Source organism: Pongo abelii, chromosome 19 (assembly GCF_028885655.2).
Source record: "Pongo abelii isolate AG06213 chromosome 19, NHGRI_mPonAbe1-v2.0_pri, whole genome shotgun sequence".
Taxonomy (NCBI): domain Eukaryota; kingdom Metazoa; phylum Chordata; class Mammalia; order Primates; family Hominidae; genus Pongo; species Pongo abelii.
This window is the reverse complement of record NC_072004.2, coordinates 88,019,353-88,041,306: the sequence shown is the minus strand read 5'-3', so window position 1 is coordinate 88,041,306 and position 21,954 is coordinate 88,019,353. Positions and strand designations below refer to the sequence as shown.

Genomic DNA, 21,954 nt, shown 5'->3' with positions numbered 1-21,954 from the left:
CGTGCAGTTCAATCACTCTCCCTGAAGGAAGAGGAGGAGGAGCAGGTGGTGGTGGTGTTCAGCTTTGAACTCGGGCCACATGCCCCAAGGATAAGTGAAGGTATAGATCCATCTAAACAAGGGGGTAGTGGGGGAGAAAGTCCCCTTCTGTATGTTTTGCATTGGCCAGGAGCCAGGCAGAGAGAGCAAAGTGACAGAGACTGCAGTCGAAGGCTATTGAGAGCGTATGTTATTCAGCGGCAAAGCATTCAGCTCCTAAGATTGTGCCCAGAAGATTGTTTTGCGGGTGGAAAAGAAAGGAGCCTTTCAACCTTTCTCATTTGGCCTCCACTGCCGTTTTGCTGAGCAGCCGTTTTGGAGTTTCCTCTTGGAGTGATCGGTTTATGCTGTCCAGATGTGCACAATGCAATGGTTTTGCTTTTTGGCTTTCCAGATGTGCACGGAAAATGGACAGGAAAATGAGCTTTGGCAAAGGCGGAGGCCTGTCTCAGCAACCCCTGGAATCTAGAGAACCCACAATACCCTTGTTGTTTAGGAATCACAAAGCGTAGGATCTGGAAAAGAACTTACGGGTCGCCCAATTTAACCTCCTTATTTTACAGCTGAAGACACCAAGGGCCAGAGAATTGTGACATGCTCCCTGCTGATTGATTACACGCAGCTGGGAGCAGACTTCAGACCTGCTAGAACTCTTAAACGTGCATCTGCACACATGTCTGTTTCGTTGCTGTATGCACCTGGCATTTGTCTATGTGCTTGGGATAAATCGGTGAACAGAGAATCCTAGCTTGTTTGAGTGTGAGGTCAGGTGTGGGAGAAAGAACACATAATAAACATAAAAAATTAATACCTTATATATAGTAGGTTAGGGGACAATAAATGCTATCAAAAGGAAGAGAAAGAGAAAAAGAAAGAGAAAGACTAGGTTTTAGAAAAAAGGTAGATTTCATTGAGAAGGTGACTATATTAGTTACTTATTGCTGCATAACAGAATACCTCAAAACTTGGTTGGGTGTGGTGGCTCACACGTTTAATCCCAACACTTTGGGAGCTGAGGTGGGAGAATCACTTGGGCCCAGGAATTCAAGACAAGCCGGGGAAATATAGTGAGACCCCCGTCTCTATAAAGGTACTTTTTAAAAAATTAGCTGGGCCTGGTAGCGCATGCTTTGGTCTTCGGAGGCTGACATGGGAGGATAGCTTTAACCTGAGAGGTCAAGGCTGCAGTGAGCCATGATCATGCCACTGCACTCCAGCCTGGGCAACAGCAAGACCCTGTCTCAAAAAAAAAAAAAAAAAAAAAAAAAAAAACCCTCAAAACTTGGTGGCTTAAACCAACAAAGATTATCTCAATTTTTTTATGGGTTAAGAATTTGAGAGTGGTTTTTCTGAGTGGTCCTGGCTCAGGGTCTCTCATGAAGTGGCAATCAAGAGAGGTGAGCTGGGGCTGCAGTCACCTGAAGTCTTGAGTGGGGCTGAAGGATCCATTTCCAAGATGGCGCACTCACATGGCTGTTGGCAGGAAGTCTCAGTTCCTCATCATGTAGGCACCTCCACGTGGCTGCTTGAATATTCTCACAATGTGGCAACTGGCTTCCCCCAGAGCTAGTAGTCCAGAGAGAGAGAGAAGAGAGAAAGAAGCCACAAAGCCTTTTACGATCTGGCCTTGGGAAGGTCCTATGGCCTTGCCTTCAAAGAGGTGAAGAAATGAGCCACTGATAACTGAGAAGGAATGTTCCAGTGAAAATGCCCCAAGGTAGAAGTAACCAGGCATTCTGGATGAACAGCAAGGAGACCAGATGGCTGGAGTAGCTAGAGCTAGGAAGAGAGCAATAGAAGAAGAAATCAGAAGAGAAGAAGAGAACGGAGGGAGAAGAGAACAGAGAGACGAGAGAATGGAGAGAAGAGAAATCAGAGGAGAAGAAGAGAATGGAGGGCGCGAACCTGTAGGTCATTACAGGCCAGCGGGGGATGTGGGCCCTGGCCCTGAGTGGAATGGGGAACCACTGCAGTGTCTTGAACACAGGAGCTGCATAATCAGACTTAGCAAATATGCAGAGAATAGAGTTCATAGAGGCAAAGGCGGAAGCAGGGAGACTGGTTAGGAGGCTGTTACTGTAGCCCAGGAAGGACTTGATGGGGGCGTGCACCTTAGTATAGCCGTGGAAGAGGGGAGAAGTGGCTGGATTCTCATCAGATCTAAAGGTAGATTCCCGCCCCTGGTTTCCCTGGCAAATTGCATATAAGGTGTGACAGAGAGTAGCCAAGAATGGCACCACGGTTTATGGTCTCCTCTTCCCCGAAGCTGCCACTGACCACTTTCCCTCCCTGCCTTCTGCAGTTTTATGTGGAGCAATGAGGTATGGAAGAGGGCTTGGTATCCAGCATCCTTTCCCTCACTGCAGGGACCCACGCCGTGTCTTTCAGTACATGGCTTACCCTTTGTAGACCTTGATTACTGCATCTACAAAATAGAAAATGGACCTCCTCTGTCAAAGAAATAGTAACTGTTTATAAAGGCACTTAAAGCTCCTTAGAAGAAATCACTAAGGATGTGAGGGCAACTGGCTGCGACATCTGTCACCCCTTTGATTGCCAGGGTTGATTCGGCTGATCTGGCTGGCTAGGCGGGTGTCCCCTTCCTCCTTCACCGCTCCATGTGCGTCCCTCCCGAAGCTGCACGCTTGGTTGAAGAGGATGACCATCCCCAATAGAGGAGGACCAGTCTTCGGTCAAGGGTATACAAGTAGCTGTGCTCCCCTGCTAGAACGTCCAAACAAGCTCTCAAGAAGAAAGCACTAAAATTCTGGAAACATTGTTAGTGGTTTGCAATAGTATTTTGAGAGCTGGGGAACTAAATGTTGCGGTTACACCTCTTCCCCTAATGTGTTTGCTGCAGATGGAGAGGCTGAAGCACTCAGTGAATAAGAAACTGGAGTGAGAGGTGCTCCGCGGGACAGACTTTCATATGCTGAGGCAATACCCCACACAGAAGTCCAAACTCATGATCTAAGGAAACTGTCCACATGCCAGGGCCGCAGGAAATGAGACTGAGGCCCTCATCATTCAGACCCCCAGGCGATCCTCTTCTGGGGTCTTGCACTGCTGCCTCAACTATCCATATAAAGTTCAAAATCACATACAACTAGACTCTGCTGTTAGAAGTGAGGATAGTGATTCTCCTTCAGGAGAGGCCCATGAGGAGCAGGAGCCCAGGATTGAGGGGGTCTCAGGGTGCTGGTGATGTTCTGTTTCTTGATCGGGATGTGGATTTCATGGGTTTGCTTAGTTTCTGACACGTTATCATGTAGAACGCATGCGTATCTGCTCTTTTCTGCACATACATTCAACTGCAGTAAAATATCTTTTTAAAAAGGTAGTGGGAAGACACTCTTTTTCCCAAAAATATGACTCCTCCCTAGGAACTGAAATCCTACCTTTAGAGAGTTGTCGGTTTCTGCTCAAACGTGTTGTTTGTAAAATTTCAAGTATGTTAAGGAGAATGAACAAATAAAACTGCTAATGGGCTAATGGCCATTAAATGAGTAGCTAAGAAGGCATAGCTTGGTTGTGCCTGTTTGGGGACTTTGTGTGAATGGGACTGTACAACACTTACTATTTTGTGTCTAGTTTTTCTCACTCAAAATTGTGTCTGTGACATGGCTCCAGACTTGCACAGAGGTATAAACCTTTCATTCTCATTGCCACACAGTATTCCATTGTGTGAATAAAACACAAGGAATAAAATGAGTTTATTTTACTCATTGTGTTGTAGAGGGGCACTTGCATGGTTTCCAGTTTATGACTATTATTGATAGCACTGCCATGAATAACAGCACTCCCAGGATGTGTGTGTCTGTCTTTCTCGCTTTCTCTTTCTCTCTTTCTTCTCTTTATTCCCTCCTTCCTTCCTTCCTTTTCTTTCTTTTCTTTTCCTTCCTTTTTCTTTTCTTTTCTTTTCTCTCTCTTTCTTTTTTTCTTCCCTCCTTCCTTCTTTTTCTTTTTCTTTTCCTTCTTTTTTCTTTTTTCTTTTCTTTCTTTCTTTCTCTCTCTTTCTTCTCTTTCTTCCCTCCTTCCTTCCTTCCTTTTCTTTCTTTTCCTTCCTTTTTCTTTTCTTTTCTTTCTTTCTTTCTCTCTTTCTCTCTCTTTCTTCTCTTTCTTCCCTCTTTCCTTCCTTCCTTTTCTTTCTTTTCTTTTCCTTCCTTTTTCTTTTCTTTTCTTTCTCTCTCTCTCTTTCTTTTTTTCTTCCCTCCTTCCTTCTTTTTCTTTTTCTTTTCCTTCTTTTTTCTTTTCTTTCTTTCTTTCTCTCTCTTTCTTTGTCTCTCTGTCTTCTCTTTCTTCCCTCCTTCCTTCCTTCCTTTTCTTTCTTTTCCTTCCTTTCCTTCCTTTTTCTTTTCTTTTCTTTCTTTCTCTCTCTCTCTTTCTTCTCTTTCTTCCCTCTTTCCTTCCTTCCTTTTCTTTCTTTTCCTTCCTTTCCTTCCTTTTTCTTTTCTTTTCTTTCTTTCTTTCTCTTTCTTTCTCTCTCTCTTTCTCTTTCTTCTCTTTCTTCCCTCTTTCCTTCCTTCCTTTTCTTTCTTTTCCTTCCTTTTTCTTTTTTCTTTTCTTTTCTTTCTTTCTCTTTCTTTCTTTCTCTCTTTCTCTCTTCTCTTTCTTCCCTCCTTCCTTCCTTTTCTTTGTTTTCTTTTCCTTCCTATCCTTCCTTTTTCTTTTCTTTTCTTTTCTCTTTCTCTCTCTCTTTCTTTCTTTCTTCCCTCTTTTCTTTCTTCCTTTCTTTTCTTTCTAAAAAAAGGCCTCACTCTGTTGGCCAGTCCAGGCTGGACTGCCATGGCTCCATCATAGTACTACAGCCTCAAACTCCTGGGCTCAAGCAGTCCTCCCACCCATCTCCTGAGTTGCTGGGATTACAGGTGCGAACCACTGTGCCCAGTTTAAGGTGTGTCATTTGATGGCTACAGAGGCACATTGCTCTCAGATGTGTGCCCCCACCACACTGTATGAGGCAGCCTCATACTTGGCCAGTGCATAGGATTGGTTTGCTTTGCTGGGACACTTAGCAGGTGAAGGTCTTCAGAGCATTCCTCTGGGAGTCAGTGATCCCATAGAAATCTGGGCGGTTTGTCTACACTTCTGCAAGGAGAAGTGCACAGTGGTGGCCTGAATCACCCTCAGCCACCACCCTGCCTTCTGGCTGATTTCCTTGGGCTCTTCCTCACCCCCTCGAAGGAAGGCAGCAGACTAAGGGAATGGATGGGTCATCTCATCCCGCCAGCCTGCACCAAGAAGTTTCCGAGAACTGCACCAAGAGGGTGGGGGAAGATCCCTTGCGTGCTAAGCCAGCTCCTCTGAGCAGGTAGGGCCGGGCAGCCCTGCGGGGAGTACCCAGCCCCTTCCCACCTGCAGGCTCATCAAACACCTCGACAGGCTGCCCGAGTGGGAAGCTGGTGATGTCATCTCCAGGCCTGAACAATCAGGCCTTTCACGGCAAGACGATAACAATCAAAACAGTATGTAAGGGCCTGCCACGCAAGAACACACACGCTCATCGCACATGGGAGGATCTGAAAGCCGGGGTGAAGCAGGGCTTGTCAGGGATATGCCATTCTCCTTTCACAATCAGCCGGCCAGGGAATATAGCCTGGAGAGCAAGGCTGCAGGTTGCCGTCCCTTCGCTTGCCAATTCTCAGAGAAACCCATGACTCTCTCCACCACCTCTCCTGAGGGCGTGCACCTTGAACCCCAGAACTACACCCCAGGCTGAGCAGCAATCTGCGCTCAAGCAGGAGTGTCCCACTGCACAACTCCAGGGGGCGCCATGGTCAGAGAACACAAGGTGAAAAGTACCCCTGGAATTGTGCAACAGTGAGCTTTGAGAGTGACCACTGGCTTTGGACTAAGGGAGCTGAGGCCTGGTGGTTCTTAAAGGTGGTTGCTCAGCCCCAAATCTGTCGTGCTATAGCTAAGTTCCCTAGAAGCCTGCACTCCACTGAGGCTAGAAATTCTCAAATGAGATGTGTGAGATTAGGTGTTCTCCACACTCAGTCTGAGCAGTTTTTGTCATCCAGCTATTTGCTAAGGAAGCAAGCTCATCTAACCTGTTTACTCCAGGTCAGTGGGTCTCAACCAGGGGTGGTCCCCTCCCCCTTCCCGGAGACATTTGGCCATGTCTGGAGACATTTTGGTTGTCACAACTGAGAGTTTGCTGCTGGCGTCTAGCGGATAGGAGCTGAGGATGCTGCTAAGCATCCTGCAGTGCACAGTACCAGGCCCCCACAACAAGGAACTCACGGTGTGAAATGTCAGTAGTGGTGAGGTTGAGAAATCCTGCTGTGGATGGCACGTTCCACTCCATTACATCCTGGAGGTCTCTGGCTCGAAACCCCTGAGTCTGGCCTGCCCTCCCTGTTGACCAGAAGAGGCCAGAACCTCAGCTCACTAGCCAAGTGGGTGTCAGGCAGCATCTGCCCCTGTCTCCCTATGGTTTGATGGGTCTGCATGAGGCCCAGAAAACCCAGTGTGTGTACCAGTCACAATTAGGAGGCCCTGCTCTGTCACTTCCCAGCTCTGTAACCTTCAGGGCCAGTAATTTAACTCCTTCAGCATCAGTTTCTCCATCTGTAAAATGGGAATAATGGCGAAAGCTGCTCATGAAGTGGTTGAGAGGACAAGGCGTGTTGTTACATGTAATATACTTACAAGCACGCCCAGCACGTAGTAATACTCAATAAATAACAGCAGTGGTTATCATCATTTTTATTCTAGCTGGAGGACCTCAGGCTGCCTCTGATGGGTGCGGTAATGAAAGACTTGAGCTGGTTTCAACCGCAGGCGGTTGCAGTGGGGTCTGCAGTGCTGTGCACAGCTCCTGGCACATACTCTGTGCTGCTGCTGACATGAGCTGGAAGAATTTCCCAAGCTCAAGGCCTGAGACATTGAGGTTTGAGTGGAGATGGCTAATAAATGAATTTCAAGGGAACACCCCTGAGTAACTCACTCAGCACAGGCATCTGCCTCCCAAAGATGGTATAGGGACCCCTGGGATGGTACTTCGCACTCCGGCCTTGGAAAACACCTGAGGTATGCCTGGGGTGTTTAACACTCAGGTTTTCCCTAAAAATCCAGCAGGTTCAGCTAAGAAAGAATCACAGAGGGCCAGGCATGGTGGCTCACGCCTGTAATCCCAACACTTTGGGAGCCTGAGGCAGGCAGATTGCCTAAGGTCAAGAGTTTGAGACCAGCATGGCCAACATGGTGAAACCCTGTCTCTACTAAAAATACACACACACACAAAAATTAGCCAGGCATGGTGGTAGGTGCCTGTAATCCCAGCTATTTGGGAGGCTGAGGCAGGAGAATTGCTTGAACCCGGGAGGCAGAGGTTGCAGTGAGCCAAGATCGCACCACTGCTCTTCAGCCTGGGCAAGAGAGCAAGACTCTGTCTCCAAAAAAAAAAAAAAGAGTCACAGAGGACACATGTGTAAGAGAGATAGGCCTTGGCTCGAATGCATGTTTTATTTTTGTTTGTATGTTGGCTTGGACTTGGAGAAGGGGAGAGAAAGGAAGACCCGGCTCACTCCACCAGATCATCTCACATCTTTGCTTTCTCTGTTCCTTCTTTCTGGATGAAATGCATTTCCCCATCTTTATCTATTAAAATTGTCCCCATCCTTCACAGTCCATCTTGGATGTTGCTTTCTCCACAAAGGTTTCCTGGATCATCTGTCTCTGCCAAAATCATCCTCCCGCCAATGCTGTGTGCTACTCTTATAGCCTTTAGCAAGTCCCGTGCTGTGTTGGAGTCATTTGCAGGCAGATCTCTTGCCCCGCATCAGATTATAAGTTCCTTGAAGACAGGGACCTTCCAAACGTCTTTCTTCATATGTGGCATGAGCTCTTGCACATGGCCAGGGCTTAGCAGTTGATTCTGGAGTGACTCCTGAGAAGAGGCTCCCAGGTGGCCAAGTTGCCACTGCAAGACATGGTTCTGCCCAGGAGATCATATAATTGAGAAAGCTAAGGCACACCCATTGTAGAAGAAATTGGTGTGAGGCTGGGAGGTCACCAGGCTGGGGGGGAATAGGAGGCTTCAGTGCCCAGCTCATCGCCGCCTCATTCAGCAGCCTCAGGCAGTTTTAACAGTGGCTCCTATTTCAAGAGCACCCACTCTGGGCTCTGGGCTCGGCCTGGCACTTCACAGTGATCATTTGCCATCCACACAAGAGCCCTGTCAGTGGGGGAGTTTTATGCCCATTTTTCAGTTAAAGGAAAGGCTGAGTGATCTGTAGCTTGCACTCGGTCCCACCTGTGCACCTGGGGTCCCACCCAGATGTGTTTGACTCGTATGTTTGACTGGCATTACACATCACAGGGCCTGCAAAGGCATTGAACTTGTCTGCATCTCCTTTTTCTACCTTAATAATCTTAACAATCAAGGCATTGAGCCAGGCGACCTCCAAGGGCCCTAACTTTTAACGTGGGTGATGGGTGGGGGGGATCACTGAGTAGGAGGAGGATGCAGGAGATGAGAAGTCAGCCCCTGGGGCGAAACAGGGTCAGCCCTCTAAGAAGAAGAAACAGCTGCCCGCTGGGGATGCCTTTCTTCCTGTTGCCCACTGCTTGGGATTAGCGTTCCCTGAAGATATGAGGAGGGAGGCCCTTCTTACCTAGCACCCGGATGGGACCCTGGCCATTGGCCATCAGCCTCTACCAGGTTGGAAGAGCAAAGGATGAGAGAGACCTCTGGAAAAGTACCTCAGGCTGTCCACCTCTGTCCCTGCATCCAGCCCATGTAGAGGCCAAGCCGATGAATGGACACCTTTCCCCCGCCTGTACCCCCTTGGCACCCCTTGTGGGCCCAGCCCCCTCCATCTTCTAGGATACATTATTTGTGCCCAGGCCCAGGGCCTTCCCCACTTCCTCACAGGTCACCTCTGGGGGTTTCCTAAGCAGCCTGAATTGCTTCTTTATGTCCCTACCCAAGAAAGCAAAGTGTCTGCTGCTGTCCCTACAGGGAGGCCATCTCTTCTGTTTCTGCCATGCCTGCCCAGCTCCTGGATGTCACTCAGGGCTGGGCTGGAGACAGCAGCCCACAAGGACCAAGCCAGCATCAATGGGGCTGGTGAGGGTTTCAGGGAAGCTGGCTCTCTAGAGGGCAGTAGATCCAAGGGGCTAAAAGTGGTCAAAATTTGCATTAGACCATTGCGAGTGTTAGGTAGGGCTTTTTACTTTTTCAAACATCTGCTTAGCTTGTAGGATTCTGTATATATCCCCTGTGGAAAATTAAAATTCTTACCCTAGCTTGCCTCTGCCACCTACCCTGTTTCTGTGTACTTCTGAGGGTGACCAACTCACATCAGTTATCTGGGGACTGTGCCAGGTTTAGCACTGAAAGTCCTACATCCTGGGAAACCCCTCAGTCCCTGGTAAACCGGAATGGTTGGGCACCCTAGTTCCTGTCCCAAAAGGGACACTGTATTCAGGGAATTCTGACCTCTTAACATATTGGCCTGCACATTCTAATGACGTCAACCATTGCTACTCACTCCTGCCCAAAGTCAGAGCAGTCAGGTGATCTTCTGTAGTCTTCCTTCTTGCCATTCTCTCTTCCATCTCTGCTCCTCTTTGATGTTTATTTTTATTTATTTATTTATTTATCTTTTGTTTGTTTGTTTGTTTTGAGGCAGAATCTCACTCTGTTGCCCAGGCTGGAGTGCGGTGGTGCAATCTCGGCTCACTGTAACCTCTGCCTCCCGGGTTCAAGCGATTCTCATGCCTCAGCCTCCCTAGTAGCTGGGATTACAGGCACCCACCACCATGCCTGGCTAATTTTTGTATTTTTAGTAAAGACGGAGTTTCACCGTGTTGACCAGGCTGGTCTCGAACTCCTGACCTCATGATCTGCCCACCTCTGCCTCCCAAAGTGTTGGGATTACAGGTGTGAGCCACCGTGCCTGGCCTATTTATTTATTTTTTTGAGGAATGGTTTTGAAATATGCTTGATAATTCTGTTCTTTGCTGTTCTTCTTTTTTCTCTTTTTTATTTATTTTTATTTATTATATACAGACAGGGTCTTGCTATGTTGCCCAGGCTGGTCAAACTCCTGGCCTCAAGCAATCCTCCTGCCTCAGCCTCCCAAAGTGCCGGGATTACAGGTGTGAGCCACCATGCCTGGCCTTCGATGTTTAAAAAATATATATAAATAAACATATAATAGGAAATGAACTTTAAAAATAAACCCTGATTCCCCCAGTGCTGGATGGGACCCTCCTTCCTCGTGGTTCTCTGGTTCTGTCCCTTCCTAGCAAATTCTGATTCCTAAGGAAAAGGAAAAGAGAAGTCTGGATGCCGTGAGGCAAACTCTGCCTTCATGAGGCAGCCCCCGCAGACAGACCTCCCCGGGAGAGGCCTGTCAGGGCTGCTCTTGTCCTTGCTGGTGCAGCCCAACCCCAGGAGTCATCCGCCCTCCTCCTCCCCAGTGACTCTCTGCCCTGTCGACCCTCCCTGCCCGCCTCCCCCATCTCCTTCCCTTTCCACGCTCCCTCTCTCCTGTCCTGTCCCACTCTCCACACGGATGCCCCTCTCCTGGCCCTTCTCGAGAGATCTCTGCCTTGTTGCTCTCAGTCAGGCTCTGGTGACAGGTTGCCATGGGACTTGGCTTGTCACGGAAGGGACAAGGGACCTTGTCAGGGGACAGCCTGTGGTTTCTTTTCTAAAAGAGCCCTTCATCTCCACTTCCCTCTCCTTCCTATTAATGTGTCGTGGTCCAGACTAGTAATGGTGTCTTTGTGCTACTGCTGGGGAGGAACAGAACCCAGAAGACAGCAGCTTCACTGTCTTCAGAAGGGCATGGGTTTGTATTTTCCCCGTTGCTTTTGAATGCCGTTTTGAATTTTCATGGCCCATCCTGGAAAGGAAACCTCTCATCTGACCTTTCCCTTCCCAGAGCATAAAGGAGGGAGAGAATGGCCCACCAACCCCACCTGCCCAGGATCGTCAGCTCAGAGTGTTTAGTTAGACTGAAGGCCTTGCAGGAATGCACAGCAGGGCTGCAGGAGGGGAGCTGGTGAGCCTGGGGCATCCTCCACGCCACCAGCCCCCCGGGAGGCTGCCCTTGTTCCTCTTCACAGTTTCCCACCCCCAAGCCAGTCTAGGCCCCACAGCTCCTAAGTCAGCTCAGGGCTCACCCCCTACCACCGAGAGACCATCCCTGCCACGGGGTCCTCGTTATTCTCCGTCACTTCTGTTATGCATCCATATCCCCGAATACCACCTGCTTTGCTACTCCTGCCTTCAGTTGCTCCGGATCTCCTCCAGAGCTCCCCAGATCAGATCTTGTATATAGTAAGCACCCCGGTTGCAGGCTCCTGATGCATTCAGTAGTGGCCACAGGTGTCCTCAGCTCCCAGACTGTGTTGGGATTTAGGATAGTAGGGAAGGGGCTCCTGGGAGGGAGGTGGGCTTGGCCTCCATCCTCATCCTCACCTCCTCTGACACCTGCTTAGGCCAGTGGCTCTCAACACCATTGCACACTCTTCAAATCTGCACACAGGGGGCCCAATGCCACGGCAATAAACCGAGACCTCCAGGGTGGGGCCGAGGCATCGGCATTTGCCGGTGCTCCCTGTGACTGGCATGTGTCATCAGGTCTGAGAGCCGTGGATTCAAATCCCACTCTGGAGCTGATGCAGGTGATTGAAGAAGAGGAGAGGGCTGGAAGGGACTGTGTCCTCCACTGGGTCACCCCCACCAGTGGGCCTCTGACAGACGCCCAACATGCAGTGGGGCGAGGGAACTTGGATGGGCCTGTGCGTGTGCACGTGTGTGTGGAGGAGAGCCCAATTAGGTAGTGTTGTGCATGACAGGTAGGAAAGGCAGAGAAACTGTGGTGCCAGCCCCTGCTGGGGAACAGAGGAGCCCAGAGGTGTCAGGAGGGACTCTGTGACCGCCCAGCAATGCAATGCTCTGCTGAGAAAGGCCTGGCAGGATCCAGAGGGCGTGGCAACTGTTTGAGCTGGCAGCCCCGTGCCAGGGCTGGGGCAGGGCAGAGGTAACGAGGCTTGCCAGGGATGGAAGAATGGGGTTTCTATGCTGCTTATCAGGACGGTGGCTCCCAGACAGGATGTGGAGGAGGCTCCCACAGCCCGCCGGGCGATGGCTGTAGTCAGCGCTATGTCACGGTGAGGACTTTGGACGGGGAGCCCCACCTCTGACTTGTCAGTGACATTGGGCTGGTCACTCTGCAGCTACATTCATGTGCCTGCCTGTGAATATGAGGTGCAGGCAATGGCAACGGACTGACAGCCAGCCACCAAGTGCCTGGCAAGGCCCAAGATATCAGAAGCCTTGGCCTTCCTCATTGGAAAGAAACCTTGCACTTCGGACTTTGCAAAAGGTCAAGGAAGCTGGTTGTATTCACTCAACCATTTTGAGGGCTACAAGGAGATGCTGAACAAAGTTGCAGGGAAGGGGCCCCCCATGAGGGTCTGTCTGGGAAGGCGGGGCAGGGGCTTATGAAATATTGGCAAGAATTTGTCTTTAAGAATTTGTCCTCAACAGAAATATATTTGCATGCCTCCGACTCCTGGGATAGGAGCTCAGGGTCAGCTTGCACATGAAACTGGTAGCAGAAGTCGCGAGAACAGGCTGTATTTCTGCCCAGGGCTGGTTAGAACACGCTTGTCAGCATCCTGTAACTGAAGCAACGCTCAACAGTGTCTTCCAAAGCTAGCTTTCGAGTCCTAGGCCCCGGGCCCCAGAGGGAAGAAGTGACGCCATTAACTCCGATCCTATACCCAATGCCAGAAGCGGCACCCATCACCCTCCCTGGCAGAGCAGCAGAAGAGGGGAGCCTAGGACCTTTCAAGGTGAGGAAGAGAACTCCTGACGCTTTCGTCCTGCCCCTATAGACTGGCTAGGAAGGCATGTTAGGGACCCAGAAAATAAGGAAAAGCAAGATGGCTAAGCAGGGCCACCCGCTCACTTCCCACGCCCCACCCTTCCGCAGACACACACACACATTTTAAACACAAGGGACCAAGAATGACACCTTTTTCCTAAACATCTCTAGCTAGATTTCCTTTTTCATCCTGTCTCGTTTCTCCAAATCCTTCTCTCCTGTTGAACTAGGACAGATCAAGACTATGTGGAGGATATGTAAGCTACAGTTGACTTCCTGCCCAGGGCCTCACCTCCTAGAAGCACTTCTCAGGGAAGTGTAAAACTGTCCCCAGCTGCCCAGGACAAAATCTTCAGAGGTGACCCCCAGGGCTCAATTATCCAATGGAGCTTTCCATACTTAAAAGTGCAGCAGGCCGGGTGAGGTGACTCACACCTGTAATCCCGCACTTTGGGAGGCTGAGTCGGGCAGATCACCTGAGGTCAGGAGTTTGAGACCAGCCTGGCCAACGTGGTGAAACCCCATCTCTACTAAAAATACAAAAATCAGCTGGACTTGGTGGTGGGGACCTGTAATCCCAGCTACTGGGGAGGCTGAGGCAGGAGAATCGCTTGAACCCAGGAGGTGGAGGTTGCAGTGAGCCAAGATCACTCCGACCTAGGCGACAGAGTGAGACTCCATCTCAAAAAAAAAAAAAAGAAAAAAGAAAAGAAAAGAAAAACCGAAACAAACAAACAAAAAAAAAAACAGGGTGCAGTGGCTCATACCTATAATCCCAGCACTTTTCAAGGCTGAGGCAGGTGGATCATCTGAGGTCAGGAGTTTGAGACCAGCCTGGCCAACATTCTGAAACCCTGTCTCTACTAAAAATACAAAAAAATTTAGGGGTGTGTGGTGGTGCATGCCTGTAATCCCAGCTACTCGGGAGGCTGAAGCAGGAGAATCGCTTGAACCCCAGAGGTTGAGGTTGCAACGAGCTGAGATGGTGCCAGTGCCCTCCAGCCAGGATGACAGAGCGAGACTCCATCTCAAAAAAAAAAAAAAAAAAAAAAAAGCGCGCAACAGAAGAGTCAAGCCCAGGCTCATCGGAATGCCCCCTACTCCCTTCCAGCAGCTCTCCCCTCCTCTGTACCCAGGGAAGCATCCAGCCTCCAGGCATTTACTGGGGCTCAGGGGGGTCTGGAGGTGATAGGAGGAAGGATGCCAGCCCCAGGAGAAGCAAGAGTCCACATCTCCTGGGAGTTTCTGTACAACCCAAACAGACCGACTGGTATACAGGAACACAGTATCTGAAATGCCTTCAGGTTGCACAGTGGTTCTCACCAAAATCTTACAAGTGATGTAAAAATCTCACAGAAGTGTCAACAAGAGCAAATGAATGAGTGCCGATGGGAATTCAAGCATAGATGAGCCATAAGCAAAACAGCCAAGCCAGGTCTCTTTGAAGCAGAGCTTTGCAGAGGAATGAGTTTTGGCTTCAGGGTGGAAAATCTTAGTCTCTCTTGGAAAGAGGACGCATGAGTTCTTGGAAAGCTTTAAGTCCCTGTCTCTGTCATTTCACACTGCAGCCTCAGTGATAACACTCACCCTCACCCCAGGACAGGCATTGATTAGGTGCTTACTGCATACTAGCTCCCGTGTGCTAAGGGCTTGAGAGGGACCATCCCAGGTAATCATATCAGCAACGCTGTGAACTGAGGGTGGGCGTTATTGTTCTTCAAATTCTACAGTTGGAGAAATGGAAAGTAGCACAGCTAACAAAGCACAGACCCGGGATTTGGACAGAAGAAGTCAGACTGCAAAGCCCAAACTTCAACTACCACATGCATGGCCACGAGAACATAAGAAGAGACAGGGTCTGCAATGCCCAGGGCCTGTGGTTTCATCTTGTCATATCTTTCTGCAGCCACTGAGCTATCAGGGCAGGGGTCAGCAAACTGCAGCCCATGGGCCAAATCTGGCCCCCCAACTTGTTTGTGTAGATAAAGTTTTATTGGAACACAGCCACACTCAATGGTTTATATATTGTCCATAGCCGCTTTTGCACCTGCAATGGCAGAGTTGAGTGGTTGCGACAGAGACTCAGTGGACTGCAAAACCTAAAATATTTACTATCTGGCCCATGACAGAAAAAGTTTGCTGCCCCCTCGATCAAGGGATGAAGTTGGAGCATGTCTGAGCCCCTCTCTAAGGAGTCAAAGGAGAGCACAAACTTGGGTGATATAGACAAGGATTTGGGTAGACTCGTGGGAAACGCTGAGTGATGCAGCTTTTGTGGACATGTCCTGGGCTGGTGTGGTGGGGTGTCTTCTTGTCTGTCCACTCCACTTCATGAACAGTTCTGCCTGCAGGTTGGAGAGACAGGCTCAATGGTTCTGTCAGTCCCAAGAGACCATAATATTTCCTTTATTAAGGAACTGATCATTTTTCAGATGCCATCACTTTTCAGATGCTCCCTGGGGAAGCTGCTTTGTCCCTCTTCACAGTTTCCCACCCCCCAGCCAGTCTAGGCCCCACGACTCCTAAGTCAGCTCAGGGCTCCTTCCCCCCACCCCACCCGAGGGGGACCATCCCTGCCATGGGGTGCTCACTATTCTCCATCACTTGTGTTACATATCCATGTCCCCTAATGCCACCTGTTTTGTTACTCCTGTCCTGTGTTGCTCCGGATCTCCTCCAGAGCTCTCCAAATCAGATCTTGTATCCAGTAAGCACCCTGGCTGCAGGCTCCTGATGCATTCAGTAGTGGCCATAGGTGTCCTCGGCTCCCAGCCTGTGTTGGGAATTGGGATAGCAGGGAAGGGGCTCCTGGGAGGGAGGTGGGCTTGACTGCTTTCCTCATCCTCACCTCCTATGATGCCTGCTTAGGCCAGTGGCTCTCAACGCTGTTGCACACGGGGGGCAGATTTTAAGCTGATGGGTAGATGCTGAGGGGCTCATTGTAATATTGTCAAAAAGGGATGGGCATTAATTATATGAACCACATGTGAGCTAAGTGGTGACAGGTGTGAGATTCTGTTAGGGCTGGACTTTTCCTAAGTCTACTTGACTGGCAGACTCGAGGTGGGGGCTACTTCTTCCTGAGGTATCTGGAACTATGAACCTCAATGAAACATGTACAAGAGTTGGGGAATAAAGGTAAAAAAACAGGGTAAAGGCCAAACCCTGAAACAAAATGGAGGTCAGATGCTAAACTGGGGATTCACCTTGGTGTTCTTTGTTAGAGGCTGGAACTTGGGCGTCAGCTGGATCAGGCTTGACAGGACCTTCAGGGCCATAAGTGTGTCCCAGTCCCGGGAGCCTGGGGCAGGTCATAGGTAGGGGGTCCCAGCTACCAGTCTACAACACTCCCTTGCAGCAATGGGTAGATTCCTACTGGCGGCAAGATGGATGGACATGAGCCAGTTGACCTGAAAGTCGGTGATGGTGGAGTTTCCCTTCTCTATCTGATCTACCCACAATTCCCTCGGGCCACACACCAGCATTGCTTGCCAAGTGGCACCCTTTTCTCACGCCCTTTAGATCGTTGTTGATCAGATGGCCCTTCATGGAGAGGCTGCTTCTTGGACCTGTCCGGCCAAGGTAGAGTCTCATGTGCAAAAGGGCCTTCCTAAGGCACTCGGATTGGCCCCATTTCCCTGCTCTGCTTCCCTCATGCCTCTGCTTCCTGTGCAAGTTGACTTTTGGCTGATTTGCTGTAGTTTACAGCATCCACAATGAGGGTTCTTCATGTACATGCCTGTGTTGTCTCCATGGCTAAATACTAAGCCCCCTGAGGCCGGGCATGCGATCACAGATTGCATTTGTATGCATCCCATTTTGCTTCTCCCTCCTCTCACACTCCAGTGCCTGGTTTGTGCAGAAAGCAGGTTCTCAAAGACAGGCATCTATCAGCACAGCCCGTCACTGTCCTGCAGAGGCAGGAGGTGAGAGGATCACTGTGAGCACCACTGGGGCCCAAAGAAATGCAGCGATGATGCCAGACCTGCAGAGCCCATGGAGAAGCTGAGCCCGGAGCCAGATCTGTGGCACCATCAGCATCTGCAGCTGCACTTCCTTGTCCCATTTCTGAAGATGCCTCTGAATAAAATGTGATATACCCATTTCCGTGCTGTAACGGAATAGAAACCAAAATGCGTTGAGCACCTCTCTATGCTAGGATGTGATAGGCATTATTGGGTCACTGGGTCACTCAGCAATCCTTTATGGTAGATATTGTTGTCCTCAAATTGTATATAAGAAACGGAGGTGTAGGCTGGGTGCCGTGGCTCACGCCCATAATCCCAGCACTTTGGGAGGCCAAGGCAGGCAGATCACTTGAGGTCAGGAGTTTGAGACCAGCCTGGCCAACATGGTAAAACCCCATCTCTACTAAAAATACAAAAATTAGCTGGAAATCACTTGAACCCGAGAGGTGGAGATTGCAGTGAGCCAAGATCATGCCACTGCACTCCAGCCTGGAGTCTCCAGAGTGAGACTCCATCTCAAAAAAAAAGAAAAAGAAAAAAAAAAGAAAAAGAAACAGAGGTATAGAAAGTAAAATGAAAAGTGCAAAGTTATACAGCTACGTGGCAGAACTCAGGGCACCCTGAGAGCCAGCCAGTGTGTTCTGTGCTGTAGCAAAGCACTGTAAGGACAGAGCCTGCCCAGGACCCAGGACAGCATGATGGGTAGAGGGCTCACGTCACTCCCTCCTGCGGCCCCTGCTCTTTACCTACACACTTCCTGACCTTTCTCCTTCCTCTCCTACTGCAGGTCACAGGTCTCCTCCTGGCTTCCTAGCACCCAAGGAGGTCTGGGCCTCGGCCAGGGACTCCCATTGTGTGGGCACCTGTTCCAGACAGCAGCCTTCATGCGCTTTCTTGGTTTTTCAGGAATTTGGCCATTGGAATCGGGATCCAGAATTTCCCCGAGGGCCTGGCTGTCAGCCTTCCCTTGCGAGGGGCAGGCTTCTCCACCTGGAGAGCTTTCTGGTGAGTGCTGCCTGAGGGCAAGGCCATGTCACAGCATCCTCCATGTGGGCTTCTTTCAACAAAACAATGATGTGCTTTTTGCACTGCCATGCTCAGATATGACGTAGAATGGCATGCATCCATGTGCTAGGGTTAAGCCAACAGTCTGGGCACGTGGAGTGTCTGCTTGCGTCCCCCTGCAGTGGTAAATATCTCTGTTCTCTCCTTAGGTACGGGCAGCTGAGCGGCATGGTGGAGCCCCTGGCCGGGGTCTTTGGTGCCTTTGCCGTGGTGCTGGCTGAACCCATCCTGCCCTATGCTCTGGCCTTTGCTGCCGGTGCCATGGTCTACGTGGTCATGGACGACATCATCCCCGAAGCCCAGATCAGGTTGGAGAACCTTCCCTCCCTGTCTATCCCTGTCCCACTCCCAGCTGGGACCCCAGCCTTGGGATATGCTCTTTCTTCATTTGCCTTTCCTTTCCTTATTCCCTCCCCTTTCTGCCCCTTCCCAAGAGCATCCCCACTGCCTCCTTGACTGTGCTCTCTGAAACTAAAAGAAAAGAAGCAAAGGGCAGGTGGGTCAAGAAATGAGGTGACACCAGGCAGTGGCTTACACACCTGCCCCCTGTCCGTTGATGCAGTAGACTATCATTTTTGTGTATTTTCTCTCTTCCTGTCTCTCGATCCTCTGGGGCTGGAATGAAGGGAGAGGTGAGCTCTGAAATGTCATTCAAGGTGATACATTGGCTAGCTATATGCCAGGTGTCAGAAGGTGGGAGTAAGGGTTTGCTTTGTTCCATTTTGTTGTTGTTGTTGTTTTGTGTTGTTTTGTTTTTCTTTTTTCTTTTCTTTTTTTTTTTTTTAATGGCAGAGTCTTGCTCTGTCACCCAGGCTGGAGTGCAGTGGTATGATCTCGGCTCACTGCAACCTCCACATCCCAGGTTCAAGTGATTCTCATGCCTCAGCCTCCCAAGTAGCTGGGACTACAGGCAACCACCACCACGCCCAGCTAATTTTTGTATTTTTAGTAGAGACGGGGTTTTGCCATGTTAGCCAGGCTAGTCTCAAACTCCTGACCTCAGGTGATCTGCCTGCCTCGGCCTCTCAAAGTGCTGGGATTACAGGCTTGAGCCACCGCTCCCAGCCTATTTTGGTTTTTATAGATGAATAATTCTGAGGCTAGTTTACAAGGCCAGATTAAATAATATCTTTAAGAAATAATCACCCCTCTTTATTACTCACACATGGACCACAGAATGATCATAGGTGACCTTGGGCAAGTAACTGCTCTTTGCCTCAGTTTCCCCACCAGTAAAATGAGGATAATTATGATACTGACCTCATGAGGTTGTTGTCTGGGGTTCCATGAGTTCACTAGTTTGCCTGGTACATAGTAAGCCCCAGTAAATGTTACCATTATTAATGGTAGTGTGCTTTCTCTTGGAATTGGACATTGCAGAGGATGCCTTCAGCCTAGCCGTGGCCTCAGGGAGGATTAAGGTCTTACTTTTCTCCCTGTCCTTCTCTTCCAGTGGTAATGGGAAACTGGCATCCTGGGCCTCCATCCTGGGATTTGTAGTGATGATGTCACTGGACGTCGGCCTGGGCTAGGGCTGAGACGCTTCGGATCCCAGGAAAGGCCATATGAGGAAACAGCAGTGGTTGGCTTCTGTGGGACAACAAGCTTCTTTCTTCACATTAAAACTTTTTTCCTTCCTCTCTTCTTCATCTCATTATCCTGATTGACTCTGATTATAATAGAACCATTTTTACTTTGCTTTGAGGGAGATTTTTGATTTAATGGGGAATTTTAAGGTGTCATGGAAATATGGATTCTTTGTTTTGGCCACTGAATGGACTCTCTCTTCAGTGGGATTATCAAGGAACTTCAGATCAGGGAAATCTCCGCTTTGGGACCTTCTATCTGCCTCCCAACTCCTCAAGGTCACCTATAGAAGCGAGCTACCAAGAGACATCTCCTAAGCATTTTGGTGGCCTAGTGACTCAGGGCAGAGTGGCCAGCACACCTCTCATCCGCCCCTCCTGCTCCATCACTGCTGAGCCTCTCCCCATCTAGAATGTTGGAACTGGAGCATCATAAAGATAGCAAGCTACCTTCCAAGGCCGAGCCAGCCCAGAGAGGAGCATGCCTTCCTTTACCTCCCCCTAAAGAGATACTACATGGGAAGGGGACACAGAAAAAGGGAAGGAAATTGGCTAGTCTGGCTTTTTTTTTTTTAAAGGCAAAGATTGACATTATTGAAGGAAAGGGGATGAAGACAACTGTGAACTCACAGTGAGCCCTGTGGAAAGAAGAGACAGACAGAGTGTGGGTTTGATCGGAGGCCTCTGCTGTCAATGGTTTCCAGGAGCAATGCCATTTGTCACGCTTTCCAAATTTCTTAGGCATTTATTTTGATAAGTTTATAGCCATCATGTTTCTAAGAGACTTGGAGACACCAGCAAACTGCTAGAACTCAAACTCTTCAATTACTCAAAGAAGGAGCCATTTCAATTAACTCAAGTGAATGAAAGACTTTTGGAATCTGCAGTGGGTCCTTCCCTGTTGACCATTTGGTAACTTGTAATCTGACCAAAAACTCTTGAGCTGCAACAGGCCTTGCCAGAGGGCTCAGGATGGGAAAGGAAGAAGGGGATAGGAAAAGAAGAGGTAATTTTACGTTTCCCCTTTAAAGTAAATTCTAGCCAACTCATCATTCTGAAGTGTCCCTATAAAGAATGAGTCGAACTAGACCAGAAGCCAGCCTACTCCTTCTTACATAGCTTCTCCAACAGGGGTAGCAATGACCTGTCCACTTCAAACACAGATAAGGCCTGCCATCCTCATTGGTTAAAGGCACACATGAGACTTTCAGTGGGCTCTGCTGAGAAGGAAGGCAGCCCAGGAGTCAGGTATGCAGGCATTGCATTGTCAGTGTCTGCTTTCAGAGTTTACACATTCAATTGCTTCCAAGGGTGAATCTCCTGCTCTGTGAATGCTGTCAGACCCCAAAGGCCAACCTTGGGCTGGGTCTATGTACATTCTTCCGAAGCACTGATGATCAAAATTGAAGACACATTCAGAGGTTTGATTGGTTGAGATTAACTGGTGTGGTGGTTGGTGTATGTATGTTTTATTTTTATGTCTTTGTATGTAGTTCTACATAATGTAAATTGTGCTTTCTGATGGACAAGACCTCATAACTGTGATTAATATCAATAAAAAGGGGATGTTGTGGATGACCTGTGTTACGTTCAGTACTTTTCAAAGCTGCTTCTTTGCAAGGATGATCATAAAAGAGCTAACTAAAGTTGGAACTAACACCTCCCTGATCCAACATTAGGAGAGGCAAAGGAAAGAGCTCAGATGGGAAGGGCTAGTCAGATTCTTGGTTGCAACAACAGCAGCCAACAGCAGCTTACTTAAACAGAAAAGGAAATGAGTGGAAGCCTATTAGGGAACTTAGGGAACTCACAGGCTCTTTCAGAGAATCAGGCTTGAAAATGGGTTGGATCCAAGAAAGCCAGAGGTCTGGGGCCATGACCCAATCGCACCTGGAGAACAGCTTGGTTTAGATGCCATGGTCCCCAGAGCTGGTCCCTAGATCCCAGACACCACTAATGAAACTGCTGTACCTTGATGCCACCACCACTGCCGCCACAAGAACAAACTCTACACTGAGCTGGATTCTTTGTGTCCTGGCTCCACATTCGAAGTTCTAGATCAGAACATCCAGCTGCCAGAGCTTAGATCCTGTGCTCATGAAATAGCTGATCTTGCCCCTTCCCAAGACTCGCATAATAGTGGATTTTCCAAATTTGGGAATGAGTTCATATGGTGCAGAGCCAAAATAGAAAAAAAGGGTTTATTAAGTTCATTACAGCCTTACTCTTTTGCTATTCAGTATCAACATATACTCTAATTCCTCTAGTTTTACTTAAAGAAAAAACTCTTGCTTAAAATATGTAGCTATTCCTCATACAATCAAAACTCCTTTCATCCCCTTTCCAACGGGGTTACACCAATGTCTTTCACCTCCTGTACTCAGGGTCTCTGAGTAATGGATACCCCTCCTCCGTGGGATAACAAGCCCATCTCATTATTCT

At 49.0% G+C, this 21,954-nt stretch overlaps 1 protein-coding gene across 11 annotated transcripts in view; it reads left to right on the top strand.

Annotated features, from left to right (window-relative positions):
* The window catches only part of SLC39A11 (solute carrier family 39 member 11), a 564,735-nt gene extending 543,648 nt beyond the window's left edge, over nucleotides 1-21,087 (top strand). For all 11 annotated transcript variants that reach the window (XM_054535708.2, XM_054535705.2, XM_054535703.2 and 8 more), the window contains 3 exons: nucleotides 17,768-17,866; nucleotides 18,076-18,234; nucleotides 19,380-21,087. In XM_054535708.2, coding sequence (XP_054391683.1) covers nucleotides 17,768-17,866; nucleotides 18,076-18,234; nucleotides 19,380-19,458 — 337 coding nt within the window. In that variant the 3' untranslated portion in view covers nucleotides 19,459-21,087. The remainder of the gene's footprint in view (nucleotides 1-17,767; nucleotides 17,867-18,075; nucleotides 18,235-19,379) is intronic.
* Nucleotides 21,088-21,954: the final 867 nt, after the last annotated feature.